Source organism: Natrix helvetica (assembly GCF_964273705.1).
Source record: "Natrix helvetica genome assembly, chromosome: 1".
Lineage (NCBI taxonomy): Eukaryota > Metazoa > Chordata > Lepidosauria > Squamata > Natricidae > Natrix > Natrix helvetica.
This window is the reverse complement of record NC_138548.1, coordinates 284781406-284803920: the sequence shown is the minus strand read 5'-3', so window position 1 is coordinate 284803920 and position 22515 is coordinate 284781406. Positions and strand designations below refer to the sequence as shown.

Here is a 22515-nt window from a genome sequence, read left to right as displayed (position 1 = left end):
TTCAGAACTTTAAAGGGTTTTTTTTAAAGGCGAAGGCTAGAAAACAAGAAAGACACCTCTGGATAATGAAACGCAATGCCAAAAGAAAAAGCCCACCAGGTAACCCAGAACCTTCAGTGGGGAGGGAGGGAGAGGGGCAGGATATGGAAAGACTCCCATAGACCCGCCCCGGTGCTTGCTCCAGTACTTTCCAAGTGCAGCAGGGCAGGCTGAACACAACGTCACAATCCCTTCCACCTCTCTCCCTTATTCCACACCATAGTGTTCAGTCACACCTCTCACATGTTGAATAAAGTGGAGCAAAGGGACAGTAACTGCTGCAAACACTCTCTGAACCTCACCCCAAAACCCACTGACTCCAATTCCTGTCCTCCCACCCACCTGCTAATTACCCACATGAGTCACCCTGGTGGAAACACCTGCTGCCTCTTGGGTTGGATGCAGCTGACTCCCTGTGAAATGCGAGCAATGAGGAAACTTGCTAATTATAAAGGGTGAGAGCGAAGGTTTCATCATGAGAGCTATCCACCCGTCTCATCTGCTGCTATCAATCCAGGAGCAGAAAGCTCTACTCCTCCCAAGGGCAGTACAGATAAATCCTTGAGGAATCTGATTACACATGAGAGACCCCTTGCCACACTTACCTAAGGCTGCTATTCTGTATCTCAGCCCCTCTGATAGGAAAAAGCACCACCTGCTGCAGCTCCTCTCCGCTCCACCACTGTGGCATCCCGTGAAGTGTTCCAATACAAATTGCAGCCTCTTACCTTTTGAGCATGATGCTCCTGGCTCTTCTGCATGGTAGAGCCTGGTTGCTATGCTCTCCCTGCCTACGTGTGTACTCTTCCTCTACCACTTGCTCAAGAGATGTCTTCTTTCTCTCTGCACAATGAGAAGGGCAGAAAGCAGCATCCAAAACAATAAGCAGATCAATAAATATCCTCCTGGTTGTCTTTTCTGTCTCTTTCCAGATTGCTGTTTCCTGACTGAGTGTAACTGGCACAGTGAGAAGAGATGTTAACACTCTCTAGAATACAGCAAAATGAGAGAGAGTGAGAGAGCTGCTGGGAAGGACTAGGAACAACACAAGCTGGCTAGCATACACGTTTGCTTAGAATTAAATGGATATTGCAGATTGTCAAAAAGAAAGACTAAAGGCAAATATTCATACACTCCTATCTATAGAAGAGAATATTTGTTGCTCAGGGTGGAACTGTGGGGTCCTTGTTGCTCTATGAGCTTGGTTATTTTCTCTCAGATGTTTCATTTCTGAGCTAGGTAACATCATCAGTGTTAGAAGGGAGTGGTGTTTATTCTCATGTTATTTACTAGTGGCTTGCCCTGTCAGTGTTGATGGTAGTGGTTTTGGTGGTTCCTTGAGCAGGTTGTTGTTCACTTTTAGCTTATTTGTCTGAGTTGGCAGTTCCTTGATTGGGGTAATGTTTGCTTCTTGATTGTTGGTCTAATGTTAATTTTGGTGTTAATCTCTGCATAGCTGGGTGCTGATTGCTGGTGAGGAGGTGTTTTGGTCTTTCTGTTTCTTTTTTGGCTTTTGATTGTCTCTTTGGAATGATAGGTTGATGCTGTTTATTTCTATGTGCTCTCAGACAAATCAGCCATCAACAGGCACAAAGAGATAAACAACATGTACACACAAAAGTTGTTGTAGAATTGCAAGAATGTATGAGCTCTTAAAGAAGTATGACTTTTAGGTAGACCAAGCTCTTGAAATGTTTATCAAGGTAAAAATCTATCTTCCCACTGCCATTACAAATGGGCAGCGTGAGAAACAGCTGATCACAATGAAAAGCCATTACAACATTTACCCCAGATTGTAATTGTTTGGAGTAGATTGCCTGTAAACTCCTATCAAATGTTTTGGGATTCCAAGAGTAGAAAGGGACATTCTGAACATTGTCGAAATCATTCATACTATCAAACATGGGATCTATTTTACCAGTGGTTGGACAAAAAGGGTGGAGGTTAAGAATACAATCAGAATTCTTAAGCAAATTAAATACCCAGACAACACAATGTTTATTAAGCACTAAGAAATGTAATTAATAAAAAATCATTAAAATTAGGGGGAAGGGGGGAAACCCAACAGTATCATATACTCAGGAACCTGACAATATCATATTGCTTCATAATATGGCCCTATTTACATGAAGGGTTCTATTTTCTGTTCCCCTTTCTCAGTTATGACAGTTCTAGACTCTGCTATCCAAGATTATCTATCTCTTTTTAGAAACAACTCATTTATTAATTTCATAAAAATATTAATGAACCTGTTCAAGATCCATGCTCTCTAAAGTGTAGAAATGAGAGTGGAAATGCACAGTAGCAGACCTGAAATGCAAATTTGTTCATTAAATTTGACTGAGCAATGTTGGGCATAAAACTAGAAATATTCCTAGAAATAATAGTCCACTTGAAGCAGGACTTTACTGCAAGAACACACACTTTTCATAGGTCCGCTTAGTTTTCTTTCTGGCTTGCACCTCTTCAAAAGTTCCTTTTTAATTTCTGCGGTTCTACATTCTTCTCTCTTCCCACAGGAGTGCAGAGTTTATAGTTAAACATAGCATCTTCTTGTCCTTCTTCCTCAGTACTTGATATCCTTGCTCCCTCTACTGGCAAAAGTAGCAGAAATTCAGAAGGGTTATTGGAATAATAAAACAGGAAACCAGGGATGTTGTTGTCGCTGGTTAATAAATGACAGAAACAAATGACATCCTTTTCCAGATGTACAAAACATAGTTGATCCAAGGCGAATTGGCATGTCTCAACTAAGCTTTTGGAAGCTCAGATGTATGGGAAGATGTTTTAAAGGTAAAAGCACCTGATCCCATTTCAGGTATGAGAGGAGATGGAGACTGAGGACTATTTTTATGGCTGCTTCCATCACTGTGCACACAAGCTTTGCGGGAACCAAAGGACCAGTCTCTCATTTCATGGACTTTTACCCTGCTGGGTAAACAAGCAAAGCCTGATAGAGTTTCGGTTGCAAGTTCATCTTCTCAGTATATGGCAAGAGCCGCTTTGAAGCTAAATGAATACACATTTTCTTTGTTAGTTTTCTCAGATCTCCTCTTTTATATGCATTTAATATTTCGTTAGTTGTCAACTAGCATCCAAAATTTGATGGCCCTTCAGTTAAAATGGCCTCCAGTGCCTAGAATTCCATACTCAGTGTTTCTCAACTTTAGCAACTCTTAAGATGTATGGACTTAAGCTCCCAGAATTCCCCTGCCCCCAAGGCTGGCTAAGGAATTCTGGGAGCTGAAGTCCACACTTCTTAGAGCTACTAAAGTTGAAAAACACTGCCATACATTATGGTGTTGGCTGGGAATTCTGCAGGCTGATAGCTAATACATTTGGAAAATGCCAGCATCTATGGAATGATGCATGGAATTTTTCCTCCTGTTTGTTAGTTTGTGTTGTCTTTTATCACTGTTTCACCACTGTCCTTACCTGAGAAATGTTTGAATGGTGCATGTAGTTTTCACATCTTCTTTAACATGTGCATGAACCCATAATTTTATTTTTATTTTATTTTATTTATTTATTTCATCAAGCATGAATTAGATAACAGGTATAATATAAACAGGTATAATATAAATATAAAAACATAATATAATATAAATATGAATATATGAAATGAATACGAATACAAGGGAATATTAGGACAGGGACGGTAGGCACGCTGGTGCACTTATGCATGCCCATCTCTTAGGAATGGGGTGAGATCAACAGTACACAGTCTAAGGTTAAAGTTTTGGGGGGGTTTGGGAAGAAACCACAGTGTCAGGTAGTGCATTCCAGGCATTGACAACTCTGTTACTGAAGTTGTATTTTCTGCAATCAAGTTTGGAACAGTTTACCATAAATTTGTATCTATTGTGTGCTCGTGTGTTGTGGTGGTTGAAGCTGAAGTATTCATTGACAGATAGGACATTGTAGCAGATAATTTTATGTACTACGCTTAGGTCAGATTCAAGACGGCGACGTTCTAAATTGTCTAAGCACAAAATTTCAAGTGTGGTGGCATAAGGTAATTTGATAGAGGGTTTCTAGAAAAATGCCACAATGAAGTAGAAAATAATATATAATCTCAGAGAAAGGCAGAACAACAAAGAAAAATGATAAAGTAGCACTTAGTAACTGGAGCCTTGGAAGCTAATCTGGACACCAACATAGTTTCTAATCTCAGAAGATTAAGCATTTACTGAAAGAGGCAAGTAGGTATAGGCAGAAGATTTCCTGGAGCCTTTTCCTTGTATAAAACAGAAGTTAGAAAGAATCGGTGAGGCTGAGCCTTCCGTTCTCAGTTCAACATATATTTTCCGCTGTTAAATACCAGTTGCTGGGCTCTTACAACCTTTGAAAGTATCCTTTTCAGAAGCAGAGTTGGGCTATTGTTAATATATTAATTCACCAGACGACATCATGAGTCCACGAGTCTAAGAAGGTGAAAGAGAAAAGGGCATAGGGCATTGCTAAATATTCATAAACTGTTTCTGTTTCGTTAATTAGCAGCTTCATCTGCAGATGATTTTTTTTTCCTTTTAGAAAAATGTTTTGTTGTACATTCCAAGGGCGATGTGCTCACAACAACCTTGGGATCAGTTTGGGTTGAAGCAGAAAGACTGACCAAAAATCAGCTAGGAATTTGGATTCCAGAGAACTGAACGAGAACGGGAGCAATGAGGCAGGATTGTGTGGGGCCCGCTGGGCCCTTATTTCACAATCTGTGCGTTTCTTGTGGCCGAAAAAGTTGTCCATCCATACACTATATGTTAGATACTGAGTCTAAAGCAATAGGCTTCACCAAGGTCTTCCGTTCCAGTGGGAAAATACTTTAAGCTGATTGTCTGAGCTGTCTGACAGCTCCCTATATAAGGGCAAGCTGTCAGATAAGAGCCAGCGCTGGATCTGTACATATTTGTGAATAAAGAGCTGTTTTATTACTAAAGCCTGAGTCCTGTTTCCTCCGTTCACCCTATCCAACACTATACTACATTAGCTCTCCATACAGTGTAGAAATACACACAACCAACATTGGCCATGTTAGGGGGGAGGGTGTTCTCCTGTAACCATCTTTAGAGAGAAATTTTCGAGCTCGGGTGTTTTTTCTCCTTTTTGGTGCTTATTTTCTCATCTGCTCCTAAAATGCTGTGGGGCAAGAAAAATCCAGCTTCTTAATAGGGATGGATCTTCCATTGACAAGATTATATGAGAATTCCATGTTATGGTTTCCTTATGGCTATACCTGCCATAGAAAAGAAATATTTGTGAGGGAAGAAAGGAGAAAGAAAGGCTCTGGAGTGGTCAAAGTACATATTTCACAAGCTATAAGCAGTTCACATACGTTTCTGTACACAATTCAAACAGTTTCCAGGGAAGGGCTCAAACAGCATGTGGACTGTAGCACATCAGAAATACATTAACTCTTTCATCTGCCATAGTCCTGACAAAACTCAATCAATCAATCAATCAATCAATCAGAAGAGAGCTGGAAGGGACCGTGGAGGTCTTCTAGTCCAACCCCCTGCTCAAGCAGGAGCCCCTATACCATTTCAGACAGGTGGCTGTCCATTCTTTTCTTAAAAACCTCCAGTGACCTACAGCTTCTGAAGGCAAACTATTCCACTGATTAATTGTTCTCACTCTTAGAAATTTCCTCCTTAATAAGGGGTTGCTTCTCTCCTTGATTAGTTTCCATCCATTGTTTCTTGTCTTACCTTCTGGTGCTTCGGAAAATAAGTTGACCCCCTCTTCTTTCTGCCAGGTTCTCAAATACTGGAATATTGCTATCATGTCACCCCCTAGTTCTTTTGTTCTCTAGACTATCCATACCCAAATCCTGCAACTGTTCTTCATATGTTTTAGTGCAGAGAAGAGCATCTTAGTTACTCTCTCTCTGAACTTTTTCCAAAGTCTCAACATATGTTTGACCAAAACTGGATGCAGTATTCCAAGTGTGGTCTTACTAAGGATTTATAACACAATATTAATACTTCACTCACCCTCCTAATGCTGCTAAGCCTCAAGTCTGAGCACCCATGGATGCAAAGAGGGTGAAGAACATAATGTTATGTACAGTAAAGTGAAGGACTAAAGAGGTAGTTGTATTGTTTCTTGAATATTGACACCAGTAGGAGGGAGGACTGTTGATGACAATATAAATGCTTGTATTTACTCTTTTCTTCTGTTTTATAATAAACTTGGGGCCATGGGATGCGGTCTGTTTGCATAGAATAGATGGTAGCTATTTATTAGATTTTCTGAGAAGTTGGATTGTTATTGCACATGATAAGAAAGCTGGTTTTCCAGGATGAACCTGGCGTTTGATCACATTAGTTCTCCATTCTTCTCTACTTCTTCAGGTCCAGCCACAGTAGCTGAGTCAGATTGGCAAATTGGTAGGTCATCTTCTGCCTCAAGCATCAGGCCCATCTCCACAAGCATTGTATTATAATAGCAATAGCATTTAGACTTATATACCACTTCACAGTGTTTTTACAGCTCTCTCTAAGCAGTACACAGAGTCAGCATATTCCCCCCAACCATCTGGGTCATTTTACTGACCTTGGAAGGATGGAAGGCTAAGTCAACCTTGAGCCTGGTGAGATTTGATCTGCCAAATTGCAAGCAGCCTGGCAGTCAGCAGAAGTAGCCTGCAGTACTTCATTCCAACCACTGCGCCACCGGTTAGATTTCTTTTCATGAAACTGAGGCCAAAAGGTGAGTGAGTGTGTATGTGTGTGTGTGTGTGTGTTAGAGAGAGGGGGGCAGAGGGAGGGAGGGGGAGGGAGAGAGAATCAAATGCTATGACACAGCTTTGTTCTATTACAAACGAATATCAACATAAGCAGTATCTATTGTTTTGTGAAAAAACAATCTGTTCCAAATCCTCTTCTATAGATCTAGTAAATACGAGAGATCTTAATTATTTCTCCAAAATGACTGGTCTGGGTAATCTTCATCAGAACAGTTCTAGATATTATAGGATTCTAATGTATTTAGCAGGCACCTGTCAAATCTAACCCTACCTAGTTTGTAAAATGGCTGTCACACTTGTATATGAGGTACACCCAAGGTTTGGATCTGGCTTTTTCAACAGTTACTCTGTGTGAACAGAACCTTATTGCCATGCTTCAGGAATTTCTGTCTGTCCCCAAGTGACATCCTGATTCCACAGTCCATTTGTACAAAGTGCCATCTGCAAAGTTAGTCCTGGTGTCAATAACAAGTAGAAGCAATGTGAGTCACAAAGCAATTAAGCTCAAGAAATGGTGAAGTGTTGACTGCATTGTGTCCCAAAGACACCAGTGCTGGCTGCTTCACGTGCTATCTCAAACCATCTTTCTATGTTTGCTGTTCTTAGATGGGGGCTTGTCAGCCTGGGGACAGCCATAAAGCAAGATTAGAAACCCAGAGTAACTAATCGTTTATGACTCACTGTCCTTGGTCTTTGGCCCTAAGAAAGCAGCCCTTCCCTTCGTTTTCCTCGGCTGCCCCCTTGTTAAGATGTCAACAATCCAAAAGAGCCCCACATCCCGAGCTCCTTTAAGGCAAAGTAGACTGGTTTAAAATGTGACATGAGTCTAACAAAGATTTAAACATTTCTTTCATGTTTCTGAAAGCTGTACATGTTTTTTTTCCTCAAAAATAATGTTTGCAAAAATTGACAAGAAGTTGATTAACATTAGTAGAAGCAGATTATGGTTAGTCAGAGAGTCAGGCAGATGTTTAGACTGGATTTGGCATATTTATCCACACATTGAGTCCTTTCCAAGGTCTGAGATAGCCAGATGTTTTGTTTTTATTTATCACATTTATTTACTGCTCACCTCATGATTCAAGGTGCCTCTGAGCCAATTTGATGCTGTGGTTCGATGGTGTTAAAGGTATTGTTACGGGATGTGAATTGTTGCAAGTTGCCTTTTGAAATTGACTAATGATGACTTTGTCAGTGTTGATGATGTTCATTATTATCATGGTTACATTATTATTAGTAGTATTATTGCATAGTACGCTATGGAGTCATTGGCATCATTGCTGAATGCCTGCAGCTAAAAACAGGTTTAGTTCAAATGATCAATATTTCTCAGTAATCGCACCTAATCAAAGTTTATGATTAGTCTACAACTTTCAGAAAATAAAAATAAGAGAATGCATGACTAATTTATTATAATTATTTTTATTTTCTGTATATTTAGAACTTATTGGTTATTTACAGAGGTAAAATTCAGCAAAATCCAATCTATCCCAGCAAACTTACATGTATATAATCTTAAGATTGGGAAGCAATTGGAAATAGATCTTCCTTGCACCAGTCCTTTAACGTGGAAGAAACTAAGGAGTTGAAAGAAATTTTAGTGGTAGTTTAATTAAACCAATTCAAAGAAGTGCACCAAAAGAAACATAATGAATTGATATTGATACTCCAAATATAACAGACTAAACTTGAGTTAGGAAACAAAAATATTCAGCAAATATTTCTTTGAAGAATAAATGCATTTATTCTTAGCTTTCAGCATGCTGAGCCATGGAAGTCCTTGTTTATTAATGAAATGGGTATGTTACCAAAATCTCCTGCCTATAGAAACAGACAAGAAACAATCCAAAGCCATTTAATAAGTCTAATAATTTATAGCATTAAAAATATCCTTTCCCTTACCACTAAGAGTATTTATCATGTTCTAAATTTAAAAAGGCATGTGGTCACATTCTCTCAGCCCAACTGACCTCACAAGGCGCTAGTTGGGAAAATAGGGGGAAGTATTATGTACTCCACCTTGACTTGTACAAAAATAAAGATATTATAAATTATTTTAGACAGGATTTGGCATTTTGATCCACCTATTGCACCCTAACTAATGAGCCATGGTGGCACAATGGTTAGAATGCAGTACTGCAGGGTACTTCTGCTCCCTGCCAGCTGCCTGTAATTTGGCAGTTCAATTCTGACCAGCTCAAGGTTAACTCAGCCTTCCAGCCTTCCAAGGTTGGTAAAATGAGGACCCAGATTGTTGGGGGCAATATGCTGATTCTGTAAACCACTTAGAGAGGGCTGTAAGGCACTATGAGGCAGTATATAAGTCTAACTGCTATTGAGTCCTTTTGGACCTAGGAAAGGCAGACCTTGTTGGTTATTTTGTTGTTTATTCAATTTATATTCTGCCCATTTCCCTGATATAACAACCCTGGGCAGCTTGCTTGATGATGTTGTATCATTATTATTTAATCTTTCCTCACCCCCAGACTTCAAAATATATTTCAATGTACTTCATAAAAAAGAGGGAAGGGTAATCACAAATATCCATAAGATTTTTTAAAATTATTTAGGCTTATAAAACTATCTTAAAAACATGAGACAAATGAGACAAACTTGAGCAGGCATAATGGAGAAACATAAACATGCTTTTGCTACCAAGTTCTGCAGATCATGAAGTTGAGGAAAAAGAGTAAGGCAGTCTACAAGAAGAAAGCAATTAGTTCAAAACCAAATATACAGTATATCAAGAGGGTGAAAGAAAGAAAGTCAGTGGTGAAATTCAATTTTTTTTTACTACCGGTTCTGTGGACATAGCTTGGTGGGTGTGGCAGGGGAAGGATATTGCAAAATCCCCAGTCCCTCCCCACTCTGGGGCCAGCCAGAGGTGGTATTTGCCAGTTCTTCGAACTACTCAAAATTTCCACTACCGGTTCTCCAGAACCTGTCAGAACCTGCTGAATTTCACTCCTGAAGAAGTCAACCAATCAGCTGCAGATAATCCACAATTTACGATCTTCATTTAACAAGAGTTTGAAGTTACAATGGACTTGGAAAAAGTGACTTATCTGCCCTTGAGGTTATTACCATCACAATATCCCCATGGTCACATGATCACAATTCAAGCACTTCGGCAATTGGTTCGCATCTATAACAATCACAGCGCCTTGCAGTCATGTGATTATGATTTACAATCTTCCCGGCTGGCTTTTCAACAGGGAGAGTCAATTGGGGGAGCAGACTTATTTAATGACTTTCTTGATCACTACTAGTTTCATTTCATTGGCTGGGTTCACACACCATGTAAAGCAATATTGTGGTTTGCTTGTTTAATAATTTAGTTTTAGTTTCGTCAACAGGTAAACTCCGCCACTATAGCTTGCCACCACTGTTGTTTGTGTAAACTCAGTCATTGTGGTCTGCCACTGGTGCTTGTTCATCAAACCATGGATTAACACAAAGGTGGGTTCCTACTGGTTTGGACCGGTTTGGCCAAGTAGGTCATAGGCGCCATCTTGTTTTTTGCTTCTGAGCATGTGCAGAAGCAATTTTTTACTACTGCGCATGTTCACATAGCGAGCATCAAGCGTGCGTGCAAAGCGCGACCCTGAGCAAACTGGAAGTAACAGAAGCCAGAAACCATCCCTGGATTAACACAATGGGTGAATCCAGCTAATGTACATTTTCTGCATCTCTGCTGCATACAATATTGCTATTAATGGAACTCAACCAAAGATGTAAGGGGGGGAATAAGTTGGTTTTCTTTTGAGAATTCCATTTTGAGGCTATGCCCTCTTCTGTCAGCTATAATCATACAAAGAAGATGCCCACATTCATTTTAAAAAACTGGTGAAATTTTCTACAAGTTTGATTAGAGTACTGGTAGCAGAGCAAGTCAGTGAAAAGTGGAGTCCTGGTCTTATTGATTCATTCTGCTCCTTTCTTCATATAGGGAAATCATGATTGAGTCCCAACATTGTGGGAAGGCATTGTTTTAACCATGCTTCTTAAATAAACACAGTGGCCTAGTTGGCACATAATATTATGCCATACAATATATTTACAAACCCCACAATGTTTGGATTTACACATAAGAAGTACACTGCAGTCATCTTTACCAGGTAGACCAGACAGGAAACACAACCAGATAAACTAACTCTACTTTATTGTAAAGCTATAGAACAGAGTCTTGCAAAGTCTGAAAGTAAAATTCTCCCACAGTCTCCTTTACAGCCTGAAAAACTAAGGTGGGTCCCTTCTGAGCATCTTGCTCCACCCACTAAACAGCTGACTATGCTGACTCATATCTGACCATTCTCCAAGCAGAATATTTTTCACTCGTCACCCAGTATCTTTCCCACATACCATTAAAATTGCTAACCATGATGGTGAAGCACACTGAGTTCCTATGTTTTACGGTCAGGGAAGCTTTAGGTCAGCCTTTCTTCAGGGCTGCTCCATATCATATGGAGCTGCAGGTGCCAAAACCCTCACTAGCACAGGAATCTAAATCCTCCTGCTGAGGCAGTAATAGATAAATCATACTAGCACTGATGGTGTTCCCTAGTTTGGGTAATGAAGTGTATGCATGGAAACAAGCAAGCTCAGAAAGCATCAAGGGCCTCTCAGAGAAATATCTTGCTAAGTAGGATGGCAATCCAAGCTCTTATCCTCAACACTGAAACACTGTGCAGGAATATGGTGGGAGGAATTAGGAAAAACATGAGTCTATAGCCAGTGGTGGTTGCCAATTTTTTTACTACCAGTTCGAGCACACTCACACACAGGCAGAAGCATCCGGGTGGGTGGGCAGAGCCTTCCGCTGCCACTACAGGTTCACACGATCCGGGCTGAACTGGGAGCAACCCATCTCTGCTATAACCTAAGTGTCTCACACCAAGTCAGATGTCTTTGATGTGGAATATATGCATGAATAAAATTTTCAAGAAAATAATGTTGGACTTTTGGCATCCTAAGAGACCCTGTTTTGTGGAAGCCAATAACTAACTAACTTACTTCTCTTGAGGACTTTGTCTAGTTTTTCACCATCTTGTTTGTCTGTATTTCTTGCCTACTTAGCCTTTAATATGACTTTAGTTCCTAATACTATACCTACTGTATAGTATGTAAAACCGGGACTCAGTTTCTATCATCTGACCTGACCTATAATTTGGCTTGAAATAAGTCACTTGGCTCCTGCCTTTGTGACCCACATCACAAGGCCTGAGTAATGACCAGAGGCTGACAAAATATAATTTAACAATTAATTAAACTTGTGAATCATCTGACTCTATAATTCTGATCCTGTTCGGATGAAGATTCAGATTTTTTTTTTAAGTACTCTGCTTCCTTGTTTCTTTCTTCCCAAACACCCATGCTTCCTCCCTTGTCTGAGACAACGGCAAGTCTTTCTCTAATAGCCACAGAGGCCTATTTGGTTTTAACTCCTAGGAAGGAGTTGATCATATTTGTCCAGTAGAGTAGCACATAGAAAAAGCTGCTTGGTTGAGAGTCTGACAAGTTAGTTTGACTCTGGGGGAAATCCATATCATTCTGGGTACGTTAGTCTGGAGATGTAATGAAAAGGCTGCGTTCAAGGGATAAATTCTTCCTTGATAGTCATTGGTGAGGTGGAAACTAGATTGGTGGTGCTGCTGCAGATGCCGCCTATAGGGCCTGGAGTGCAGACCGCCGGTGGGGTAGGTGTGGTTGTACTGGCAGGCTGCGTTTGCTGCTGCATCTTCTTCTTGTTCACTTTCCTCTCCTTTGCTCGCCGGTTCTGGAACCAGATTTTCACCTGCAGGGACAAATGAAGGCAATAACATTAGGAACTTAAGAAAACAGTTCCTCTTAATCTATCTGGGCAAGATCATTCGAGGGTTCGGGGTTGAGTATCATCTATATGCCGATGATACTCAGCTATACATCTCTACCCCGAACCACCCCAACGAAGCCGTCGAGGTGATGTCCCGGTGTCTGGAAGCCGTCCGGGTCTGGATGGGAGACAACAGACTCAAGCTCAACTCCTCCAAGACAGAGTGGCTGTGGCTACTGGCACCCCGCTTTAGCCAGTGTGTTCCATCCCTGGCCATTGGGGGTGAACAATTGCCCCCGGTGGATAGGGCGGTGCCCAGGAGTAGGGCCTTCTCTGTGATGGGCCCAACCCTCTGGAACAACCTCCCCCCCGATATTAGAACTACTGTTGATCTCCGCTCCTTCCGTAAGAAACTCAAGACCCACTTGTTCCAATTAGCTGGCCTGGCCCAATTGCAATTATAATCTAATCCTGACCTTCCTGGATGGCATTTTAAATTTTAAATTGGGGTATTTTAATTGATTTTAAATTGGTTTTAATTATCAGTTAGTTTATGGTCACTGTACAGACTGGGTGTTTAAATTGTTTTGTCTGGGGTTTTTGTGCTTTGTTTTATTGTCTATTATATATTCATTGTCTGTACACCGCCCCGAGTCCCTTCGGGGAGAGGGGGCGGTTTATCAATTTAATAAACTATAACTAACTAAACTATCATAGTTTACCGTTAATATGAATGATTGGTGAAGTGGTTACATATTTTCACAGAGAAACAGAATGGATTTTTAAATAAATATTGCAAAGGAACTGCTTTGCAAATTTCAGAAAAGTGTGCATACTGAAATATGAGTGCACTTTTATTCATATAATAGTTCAAGGAGCAGTTAAAATGAGAATCATCTTCATGCTTATATAAAAGTCCATTCATTTATTTCCAAATGAATATAAATTTTTGTATGTGTGATACAAATATGATAGTAAATATCCTTTATATTAACCCGGCAGCTCTGCTTAATAAGCCTGTGTAATTTAAAATGGGTTGCACCTGGAGGAGTCTCCGCAGCACTCACCTGCCGCTCAGTGAGTCCAAGGGCTGCTGCCAGCTCTGCTTTCCGCCGGATGGTGATGTAGCGACTGTAGTGGAATTCCTTCTCCAGTTCCAGCCGCTGGTGGTCTGTATATACAACACGGTACTTGTCTTTTGTTCTGGTCTTGCCTAACAAAAACAAACAGTTGTACATGGTGTTAAATATCTAGATATAAAATATGTGAGACAATTGATGGCCCTAATAATAAGGAAGGACGGTATGAGTGTGAAATAGGAGGAAGTAGAGAAAATCGAGGGAAGGGGAGAGGAGAAATACTGCAACAATATGTTGTTTTGGTAGTGAATACTCACTTTCTGAAAATTAAGGGCCATGCATTTTGTACTCCACTTGCCCCAGTTTTTATTCTTAAAAAAAAAAATCAAATTCTTATTCAAAATGTGCAGAAAGTGTGTCACAGAGACTGCTTGCATCCTACCAGCATTTTTTTCTGTTCCACCTCCAAGTTTAGGGGACAGTTTTCTTAGAACTTGTATATTCCCACTCTCATAGAATAAAGATTGCTCTTATGGTACTTTAGATAATACATAGAAATGTATACGTAAAATGAAACTTTGTGACTGGCTGCTACATGATGTGGTGAGTCTTTCTAGAAGTCTAGTAGTCTTCCAGATGCTAATTCTCACATGCTATTTTCCAGTGCTATGATTCATATATTCTCTCTAGCTGCACCTTATTAATTTTACTACAATTTTTCTCCATTTTTTTTTAAAAAAGTAACTTTAAAATTTTGAAGGTGCAGATAAGATGACTATTGACACTTCTGATTTTGGGGTTGGAGAAGACTCCTGAGGATACTGTGCGCAACTAAGGGAACAAACAAATGGACCATGATACAAATCAATTCCAAAGTTCTTCACTCAAGGCACAAATGACCAGACTCAATTCATCTAACTCTGGAGACAATATGCAAAGATCTTGCTCTCTGGACAAAGCTCTAATGTTGGGAAGGATAGAAGGAAAGAGAAGAAAAGGACAACCAGGAGTAATTTAGTTTCATTGTATATATAGACATACAGTTTGGTCAGGTATATTCATATGAAAGATTCAAGTGTAATTATTTATGTCATATATTTCATGTTTGGTATGACCAAACATGGGAGGGAGCTTACTCCTCTCTCTTTCTGTCCTTTCGGCTCATCACAGAAAACCATCCAGGCAGAAACCCATATTTTTATTTTTAATGTTGCCTTTTTATATTTGTGTTGTATTTGTGCTCCCTTTATTTTATCAGCACAAATACAACATATATATATATATATATATATATATATATATATATATATATATATATATATATATATATATATATATATATATATATATATATATATATATATATATATATATATATATATATATATATATATATATATATATATATATATATATATATATGCTGGTTTTGTTGTATTCGGGTCTTTTCCCGTGTGAGGTTGAGATTGTCTTTGCAACGTTTTGGCAGGATCTCACCTGCCATCTTCAAGCTGTGGGCTTAAATATATATATATAAAAGCATTTTTTTTCTCTACATTATGCAACTTAGAGGGGTGTTATTCTCCTTTTTAAAAAGACCAAGAGTCTCTTCAAACCACTATTTTTCTTTTTTAGTGTTGTTGGAGTTACATAACAACTGACACACAGAGAACTTAGAATGTTCATTGTTATTTATTATGCATACTGATAACAAAACAGAACGTTGAATCCTCTATTGGATTTGTTAGTATTTAAAACTACTTCAGATTAATTTTTTCACAAATGAACAGACCCACGTGGAATCCTATATTCTCACAGACTCTCCAATTTGAGACTGTGAAGCCTTATTATAAGTAACGTGCAATAAAATGCTCTGTGTATCCTCATGAAAGGCAAGCCTATAAAAGAAGCAGTACAGGTAATCTCAGACATCATGTCTGGGAAGAAGAGTTAACCGATTCTCTCCCTTGGCTCTCCCTATACAGAGGTCACGTAGCACCATCCCAAAGCAGGCACCATTTTAGAGCAGGTGTAATGAATTGTGGCTGATCCCAAAATGGGACCACTTCTGGGACAGCATGCCATGCAGCCTCCATGTAGGAAGGCTAGGACAGCGTCATGTAGCTTCCATTTAGAAAGACTACTTAAGCATATCAGGTGCTTGACAAAGGCAATATATGAAAAAATATGATGGACAGAATTGTGATGGGGCGGTAGGGAGGTGGGGGTGGGATCCAGTGGGGTGGGAAGCAGGCCCAAGGCCTGGTATGCTGATCAAATAAATAGACTAATTGAATGACTTCACCAATGTTGACAGCTTCTTTATGCAGTTTCCATAACTCCAAGGGATACAAGCATTTCACAAAGTGTCCTTGTATGCCATCATATTTCTCCAGTGTTATTTTCACAGCAAGGCAAATAACCTCACACAAAAGCTGTAAAATTTAAGCGATACGGGAAAGGTAAAGTAATTGAAACAGATTTTGAGTAGGAAGAAAATTTCAAGCCAGAGGAATAAAAGATGCCCGGAAAAAAAATGAAAATATGCAGATCATATTAAAGGCTTATGCTGTCATTCAGCAATATTTCTAGTACAACAGCTTGTAAATATCTTTATTTATATACAATCTTCACACATTCTAATTCAAGAATCAGTTCTTTTTAAAACAATATATATATATTTAAAAGATTAAAATGCTTAGGAAAACTAAGAGATATCTGTCTGGCAATAAAAGGAAAATATCATTGGTCTCTGATGTTCCTGCCTTGGATGGACACTTCTACAAATGCTTTGCTTGTTTCCAAGGAGATGTTCCCACTATTGAAAGGGTTCCAATATGTTCAAAGTATTGGCTTCAATTAATCCTAGCTGCTAGAAATCTTAAAACTGCATTGCTCCTGCCAAAAAAACTAATAAATGAAACAGTTATCCCTTTCCACGACAGTCATAATTTCTACTGTAATACACGTTCAGAGAAGATGTTCCATATCACTGAATGAACCTGAATACTTTTGCATGTACAGTATGTCAAAGCTGAATCTGAGAGCAATCCCAATCGAAAGCCTTATCCTTCAAGATGAACTAAGCCCCTGTAGAAAAGCATAGAAGAGATGCCCCTGAAGCACCTACTCAAAAAACAAAAAAAACCCAAAACTGATAAAATAGTTAAATACACTCAATATATTTTTGTAAATGAAACAAACAAAATATTAAAAAGTTATATTTATGTAGTTACTTACCAGGCACATCTACATTATATTAAAACAACCAAAATACCTTTATAGTTCCCAAGGCATGTCACAATTTTTGAGCACCCTTAGTGTTCTAATATTTGGAAATTGATGTGGTGGGTCTCAGAATCAATCATCAACATTTTTATCCATAACCAACATCCTGTAGGTAATGGGGAAAAGCCTTGACTAGGACCATTGATTTAACATGCTTTTTTTTCCATTTAGTAAAAGGACACAAAAGTAGGCCAGCATAATTTACTCTGCCCAAACAGGGAATGTGTGTTCTGCCTTGAGCAGTGCTGGCTTGACAGCTTTACAGGGCTTTGCATGGGACCAAGCAAAGAAAAGCCCAGTTGGCTGGGTGGCTGGACCAACACACACACACACACACACACACACACACACACACACCACATACACAGATATGTAACTGTTGGTGGGTTTTCTGCCATTAGGAGAAGAATTCATCAATTGCTCTCCTTATTATAGGACAGGGGAGGAAACAGGTTTTGACGGATAGCTAGACCATGGATTTACCCACCTATCGCAGGGGTTCCGAACCAGAGGTGTGATATATATATTCCGGGTTGTGGTGGTGTGAAAACCTGAGTTTAGAAGTTTCAAAATTATTATATAGAATAATAATACATATATCTGTAATTATGGTATAGGCATATAATTATTTATTTTTAAGGGGTGCGAAAATATATCAGAAGCGTTCTAGGGGTGCAGGGTATAGAAAAGGTTGGGAACCCCTGATTTATTGGAACCTGATCCTTGAGGTGGGTGGGGATTTTCTGACTCTCCTGCTTCCCAGCTGCCACTCATATTGTCGAATTAATACTGTAGCTAATTTTGAAGGGGTGTGTGAGTGAGGAAGGCTGTTTACCCAAAAGCTGTTCTCTTATACTTTACTGGGAAGTCCCCACCTACCTTGTAGATTAGAAGATGCCTCTCACATTCTTTTTTTCCTTTAATGATCTTCCTTGCTCCCAATAGGTTTCTCTCTTGCTCTATCACATTAATCTATCTCAGACCCTTGTTCATCACTTCTCTCCCTCCCTCCCTAGCTTTTTCTTTGTCTTTCTCTTATGTCTTGTCCTCTGTCAACTTTCTGTTTTTCACAATTTTGCTCTCTTTCTCACTGCCTTTTTTGCTCTGTCCAAATCAACTGATAGGATAGTTGGTAGATGCTGGATTCCTGCTTCACACATCACTGCTCTTAAGTGAATTATTCTTTTTCCATGCGCATCTCCCAATCTTGCATTAATTTGACTTGAATAATAAGAACCCTGCATAATGCCTGACCAATGCTGTGAAAAACCATTGCCCAATGCTTGATCTTTCTTTATCCCAAAATAAAAGGGATAGTTTGCAGAAGCTAAAAGTTGCTGGGCACACCATCACCATGATCTCCAATAGAGCATTGGAATTACACACATTTAATAGTTGTGCTGGGGGAAAATGGAAAACCCCTTTAACATTGGATCAGATAAATATGAAGTTAGAAAATCTCAACTATGAGTGGGGGATGAGACAAAGGTTGTATCTTGATGGCATATCTTTAAAGAATAGCTAGCAAATGATTTCCAGCCAGTGTTAAGGGGACATAACAAGCCTTGAGACTCCACTAGCCACTGCAAGCAATGAGGGGCTGTAATATTAAGCACCAGTGCTCTGGAGAAGAATGCAACATATACAAGAAAGGCAAAAAGGGACTTAAGTGGCTGCTACTGTTCAGCCTAGTTTCAAATCTGTGTTAGTCTATTCATACAGACTGGAAAAACTTAGCATTAGTTTATAACATGCCATTCCATTCAAGCTATTTTGTATTTATTTAGTATATGGCATACCAGGGGTTGTAACATACATACATACATACATACATACATACATACATACATACATACATACATACACACACACACACACATATACACATACATACACACATACACACACACACATATATATATATATATATATATACATACATACACACATACACACACACACACACACACACCAATGTCTCTAGGCCATCTAACCATTGAAGCACAGCATCATTTATATGAAAAAAATCAGATACTGAACCAGTATGTGCTCTCAGCTTACAATTGGCCATGTGATTTGATTTGAGACCCCACCATTGCACTGAAGGGAGGATACTATGCCCCATTTATACACTGATTCCTGGCAGACACCATGCGAGGTATGAATCCTACTCTAGATTGTCCATTGCTGGCATGATAGTTCAAAGCCTGGCACCTTTTTCGTAGGGTCATTTATGTATCCTCCTGTATCTAGACGTTCAGCAACCCATTTGACTTTTCATTGGGAATCAGTGTTAAAGTTGTTGAACAGATATTGTGCAAGTGCCAATGGGGGTTCCTAGATTTGAACCTTCTGGCTGATACATGAGGAAGGTGGGCATGCACCGGAAGTAGTGAGTTGTTTATAATTTTTCTATATTCTCTCACTAGTGCATCTTGCCTTTGTAAAACTGGGGGTATATATGATTCAGAACAGGCACAGTATTCTGCTAGGCCTAGTTGTGATGACCTGAGGGTGTCAGGTAAAGCTCCCCATTTAGTTCCACATAATTACTGGAGTATTTTGTGCAGCATATACACACACAGAGACACACAGTTATATAGTCAAAATTGACAAGCTAAGACACTGAGCTTGTCAATCAGAAAGGTTGGCAGTTCAGCTGTTCGAATCCCTAGCGCCACGTAATGGAGTGAGCTCCCGTTACTTGTCCCAGCTTCTGCCAACCTAGCAGTTTGAAAGCAGGTAAAAATACAAGTAGAAAAATAGGAACCACCTTTGGTGAGAAGGTAACAGCATTTCGTGTGCCTTCGGCATTTAGTCATGCCAGCCACATGACTACGCAGGCATCTTCGGACAGCGCTGGCTCTTCAGCTTTGAAACGGAAATGAGCACCACCCCCTAGAGTCGGAACGACTAGCACATATGTGAGAGGGGAATCTTTACCTTTATAGTCAAATAATCCACATTTTTATTATTAGATTCAGCTGTAAAAGTACTATAATGATTGCAAAAAAAATATCTGATGGTGAATATGTTCCCCTCAGTGAAGGAGAATTCATTATCAAGCTAGATCAAACTGGCCTATCAAACTGGCAGCCCGCGGGCCAGATGCATTATATGTAGGCCATGCCCACCCCGGCTTCACCAAGGCAAAAAACGTCACAATCCGGCCCATGACGCTATCGGGTTTGACACCCATGAGCTAAATGATCAATCTTTTCATGAATGTGGCTCCATTAGTGGGGTTCTTTAAATACCTAAGTATAAGCGCATGACAGCCTATACTGGGACGGGACTTCTTGGAGCAAAGAGGAGAAAAGCTAATATGTCAATACTACATGAACTTTCATGTAGTAGAAAAACTAAAATGGGATGATAAAAACGACCTATTTCATAATTGCTGCTGAATTGGCATAAAACACTTGAGAAACTGAAAGAATAGTGTCAGAAGGAGAAATGGTGCCCAGTTACATGATTTATGACAGATCAGCTATTAGCTATTAGTAATAAAATTGTAGCAACAGGTGGCAAGTGATCATCCAAGAGGAAATACGTTACTTTCTAGTCAAACAACCAAGCCCAAGCTAATCAGTTCCTTTTTCCCTTCTTGCATCAAGCAAATAATGTGCATTTATAGAATATGCATAAATACATGCCTTTATTTGTATATTTATTTAAATTAGTAAATAAAAAACATATATATATAAAGCTGTATGATGACTTTGCATTGCATTGCACATGGAAACTCTCTGGCAACCAGTACAATTTATAAAGTAGAAGTATTGCATATGCATTTTGAAGGAGTCTCATAATTATTTTGTACCCATAACTATTTGCACCACTGTTTCCTGGACTAACTGTAGTTTCCAAGAAGTCTTCAGGAGCAGTCCCAGGTTGAGCACATTGCTGTAATCAAGATGCAGTGACTAAGGCATGAGTGACTACAAGTAGAGCCTCCCAATTGAGAAATTGGTGCATGAGATAGAATTGTGCAAAGGTCCTCCAAGTCACTGCTACCTCTACTTTTCAACTATGAGCTGAAAAGTGGCTGCCAAAATGTGAAGCTGGTCTCCATGGGGCAATGCAACCCCATGAAGAACTAAAGATGAACAGTTTCCAAACCCAGATGGTCCCAAAATCCATAGCCACTTGATCTTCTAGGATTGAACCTGATCTGTTTTTCTTCATCTCAAGCCCATAGTGAGACAGGACCTCTAAGCTTGGCTTAAAGATATATAACTGAGTTTCATGAATGCACTAAAGGTTCCTAACCCTATGCTGATAAATTATCTCACTCAGCAGCCTCATAAAGATGTTAAATATGTAGGAACAGGGAGAGAATTGACCACTAGGGCATCTCACAAAGTATAATCTTTATTGTCATTGTACTTAAATACAACGAAATTGGTTCAGATCAAGCAAGGATCAAAGGCAAGATCCTTTATTTATGCAGACTAGAATTGAGCGTGGGCCAATAAACTGAAACTGAATCGGAACTGAATCCAAACTGACATAGTTGTCCCCGTAGTTATTACACAGATACCCTTAGGATCAATGCAGTCATGTGAAACCTCCAACATGGGCTTTTTTCAATAAGCCGGTAGGCATTTTTCCTTATTGCACCAATATGATGGGATTTTCGTGTACATATAGAAGATAAGACTCAGCAGCCCTTCATTAGTATTGCGTGTGTTTACTGCCTTCAGGGCACCCTGTCCTATTTATATTTGATAATATCTATGAGCTTTTGCCAGGATCATAGAAAGAGGAAGGAGCTCCCCTTAGCCAAGTCCCATAGATTGTATCAAAGAGATGTGTAATTTGTGGATTCCCTTTTCATTTATCAGGATCACTATTGCTTTTCACTGGAGTTTGTTGATTGACAGGCAAAGGAGGAGATTCTTGGGATGCAAAATGTTACAGCGGAAGCCGGAAGATTCAACTATTTGGATTCCTTTGCCAAAATCTCAAGATTCCAATTTTCAAAGGTGAATATTGAAGTAGAAATTGATGAAAGGCTGAATAATCAAGTGTTTCTGTAATAGTTGCATCTTTTTATACAATGGAAGTGCACAAGCAGAAACCATGTAAATTATCAAATTTCTGTTGTCTGTGCAGTTTTTAATCTTACAACAAAAGTAATGGCAACCATGGGAAAAAACCCAAAAGGGCTAAACAGTTCCAACGAGAGCAGAAAAACATAACTATGCAGTGATACCTGCTTCTTAATGGGAGGAATTTATCCTTTGTCTTGAATAAGGTTATGGTGTGTCTGCTCCTCAAAAAGCCATTGCTGGATCCAAATAATTCTGGATAATTTCCATCCAGTCTCCGATCTTCCCTTTTTTAGAGAAAATTGCTGAGAAGGCGATTGGGCTTTGATCACGGAGGTGAATGGAGTAGCTGGATCCATTTCAGTCAGGTTTCAGGCTGGATCACAATTCAGACATAACATTGGTTGCACTTGTTGATGAGCTGTGCCAAATCAGGATGGGGGTAGTGGGAGTAATGTGTCCATCGTTGTCTTCCCTGATCTCTTAGCAGTTTTTGAT

At 39.5% G+C, this 22515-nt stretch overlaps 3 protein-coding genes across 6 annotated transcripts in view; 1 reads left to right on the top strand and 2 right to left on the bottom strand.

Annotated features, from left to right (window-relative positions):
* SLC6A7 (solute carrier family 6 member 7) overlaps nucleotides 1-938 on the bottom strand; it is a 45759-nt gene extending 44821 nt beyond the window's left edge. For 3 of the 4 annotated variants that reach the window (XM_081934355.1, XM_081934356.1, XM_081934358.1), the window contains exon 1: nucleotides 768-938. In XM_081934355.1, coding sequence (XP_081790481.1) covers nucleotides 768-800 — 33 coding nt within the window. In that variant the 5' untranslated portion in view covers nucleotides 801-938. Of the gene's footprint in view, nucleotides 1-644; nucleotides 652-767 lie in introns of those variants that run through there. The other variant, XM_081934357.1, reaches the window with a different exon arrangement.
* Nucleotides 1-22515, top strand: part of CAMK2A (calcium/calmodulin dependent protein kinase II alpha) — a 301059-nt gene that overhangs the window by 240003 nt on the left and 38541 nt on the right. The window lies entirely within an intron of this gene.
* The window catches only part of CDX1 (caudal type homeobox 1), a gene marked incomplete at both ends in the record, with an annotated part of 32182 nt that continues 22041 nt past the window's right edge, over nucleotides 12375-22515 (bottom strand). Inside the window, 2 exons of the mRNA XM_081938452.1 lie at nucleotides 12375-12578; nucleotides 13664-13809. Of these exons, the coding sequence (XP_081794578.1) occupies nucleotides 12375-12578; nucleotides 13664-13809 (350 nt within the window). The remainder of the gene's footprint in view (nucleotides 12579-13663; nucleotides 13810-22515) is intronic.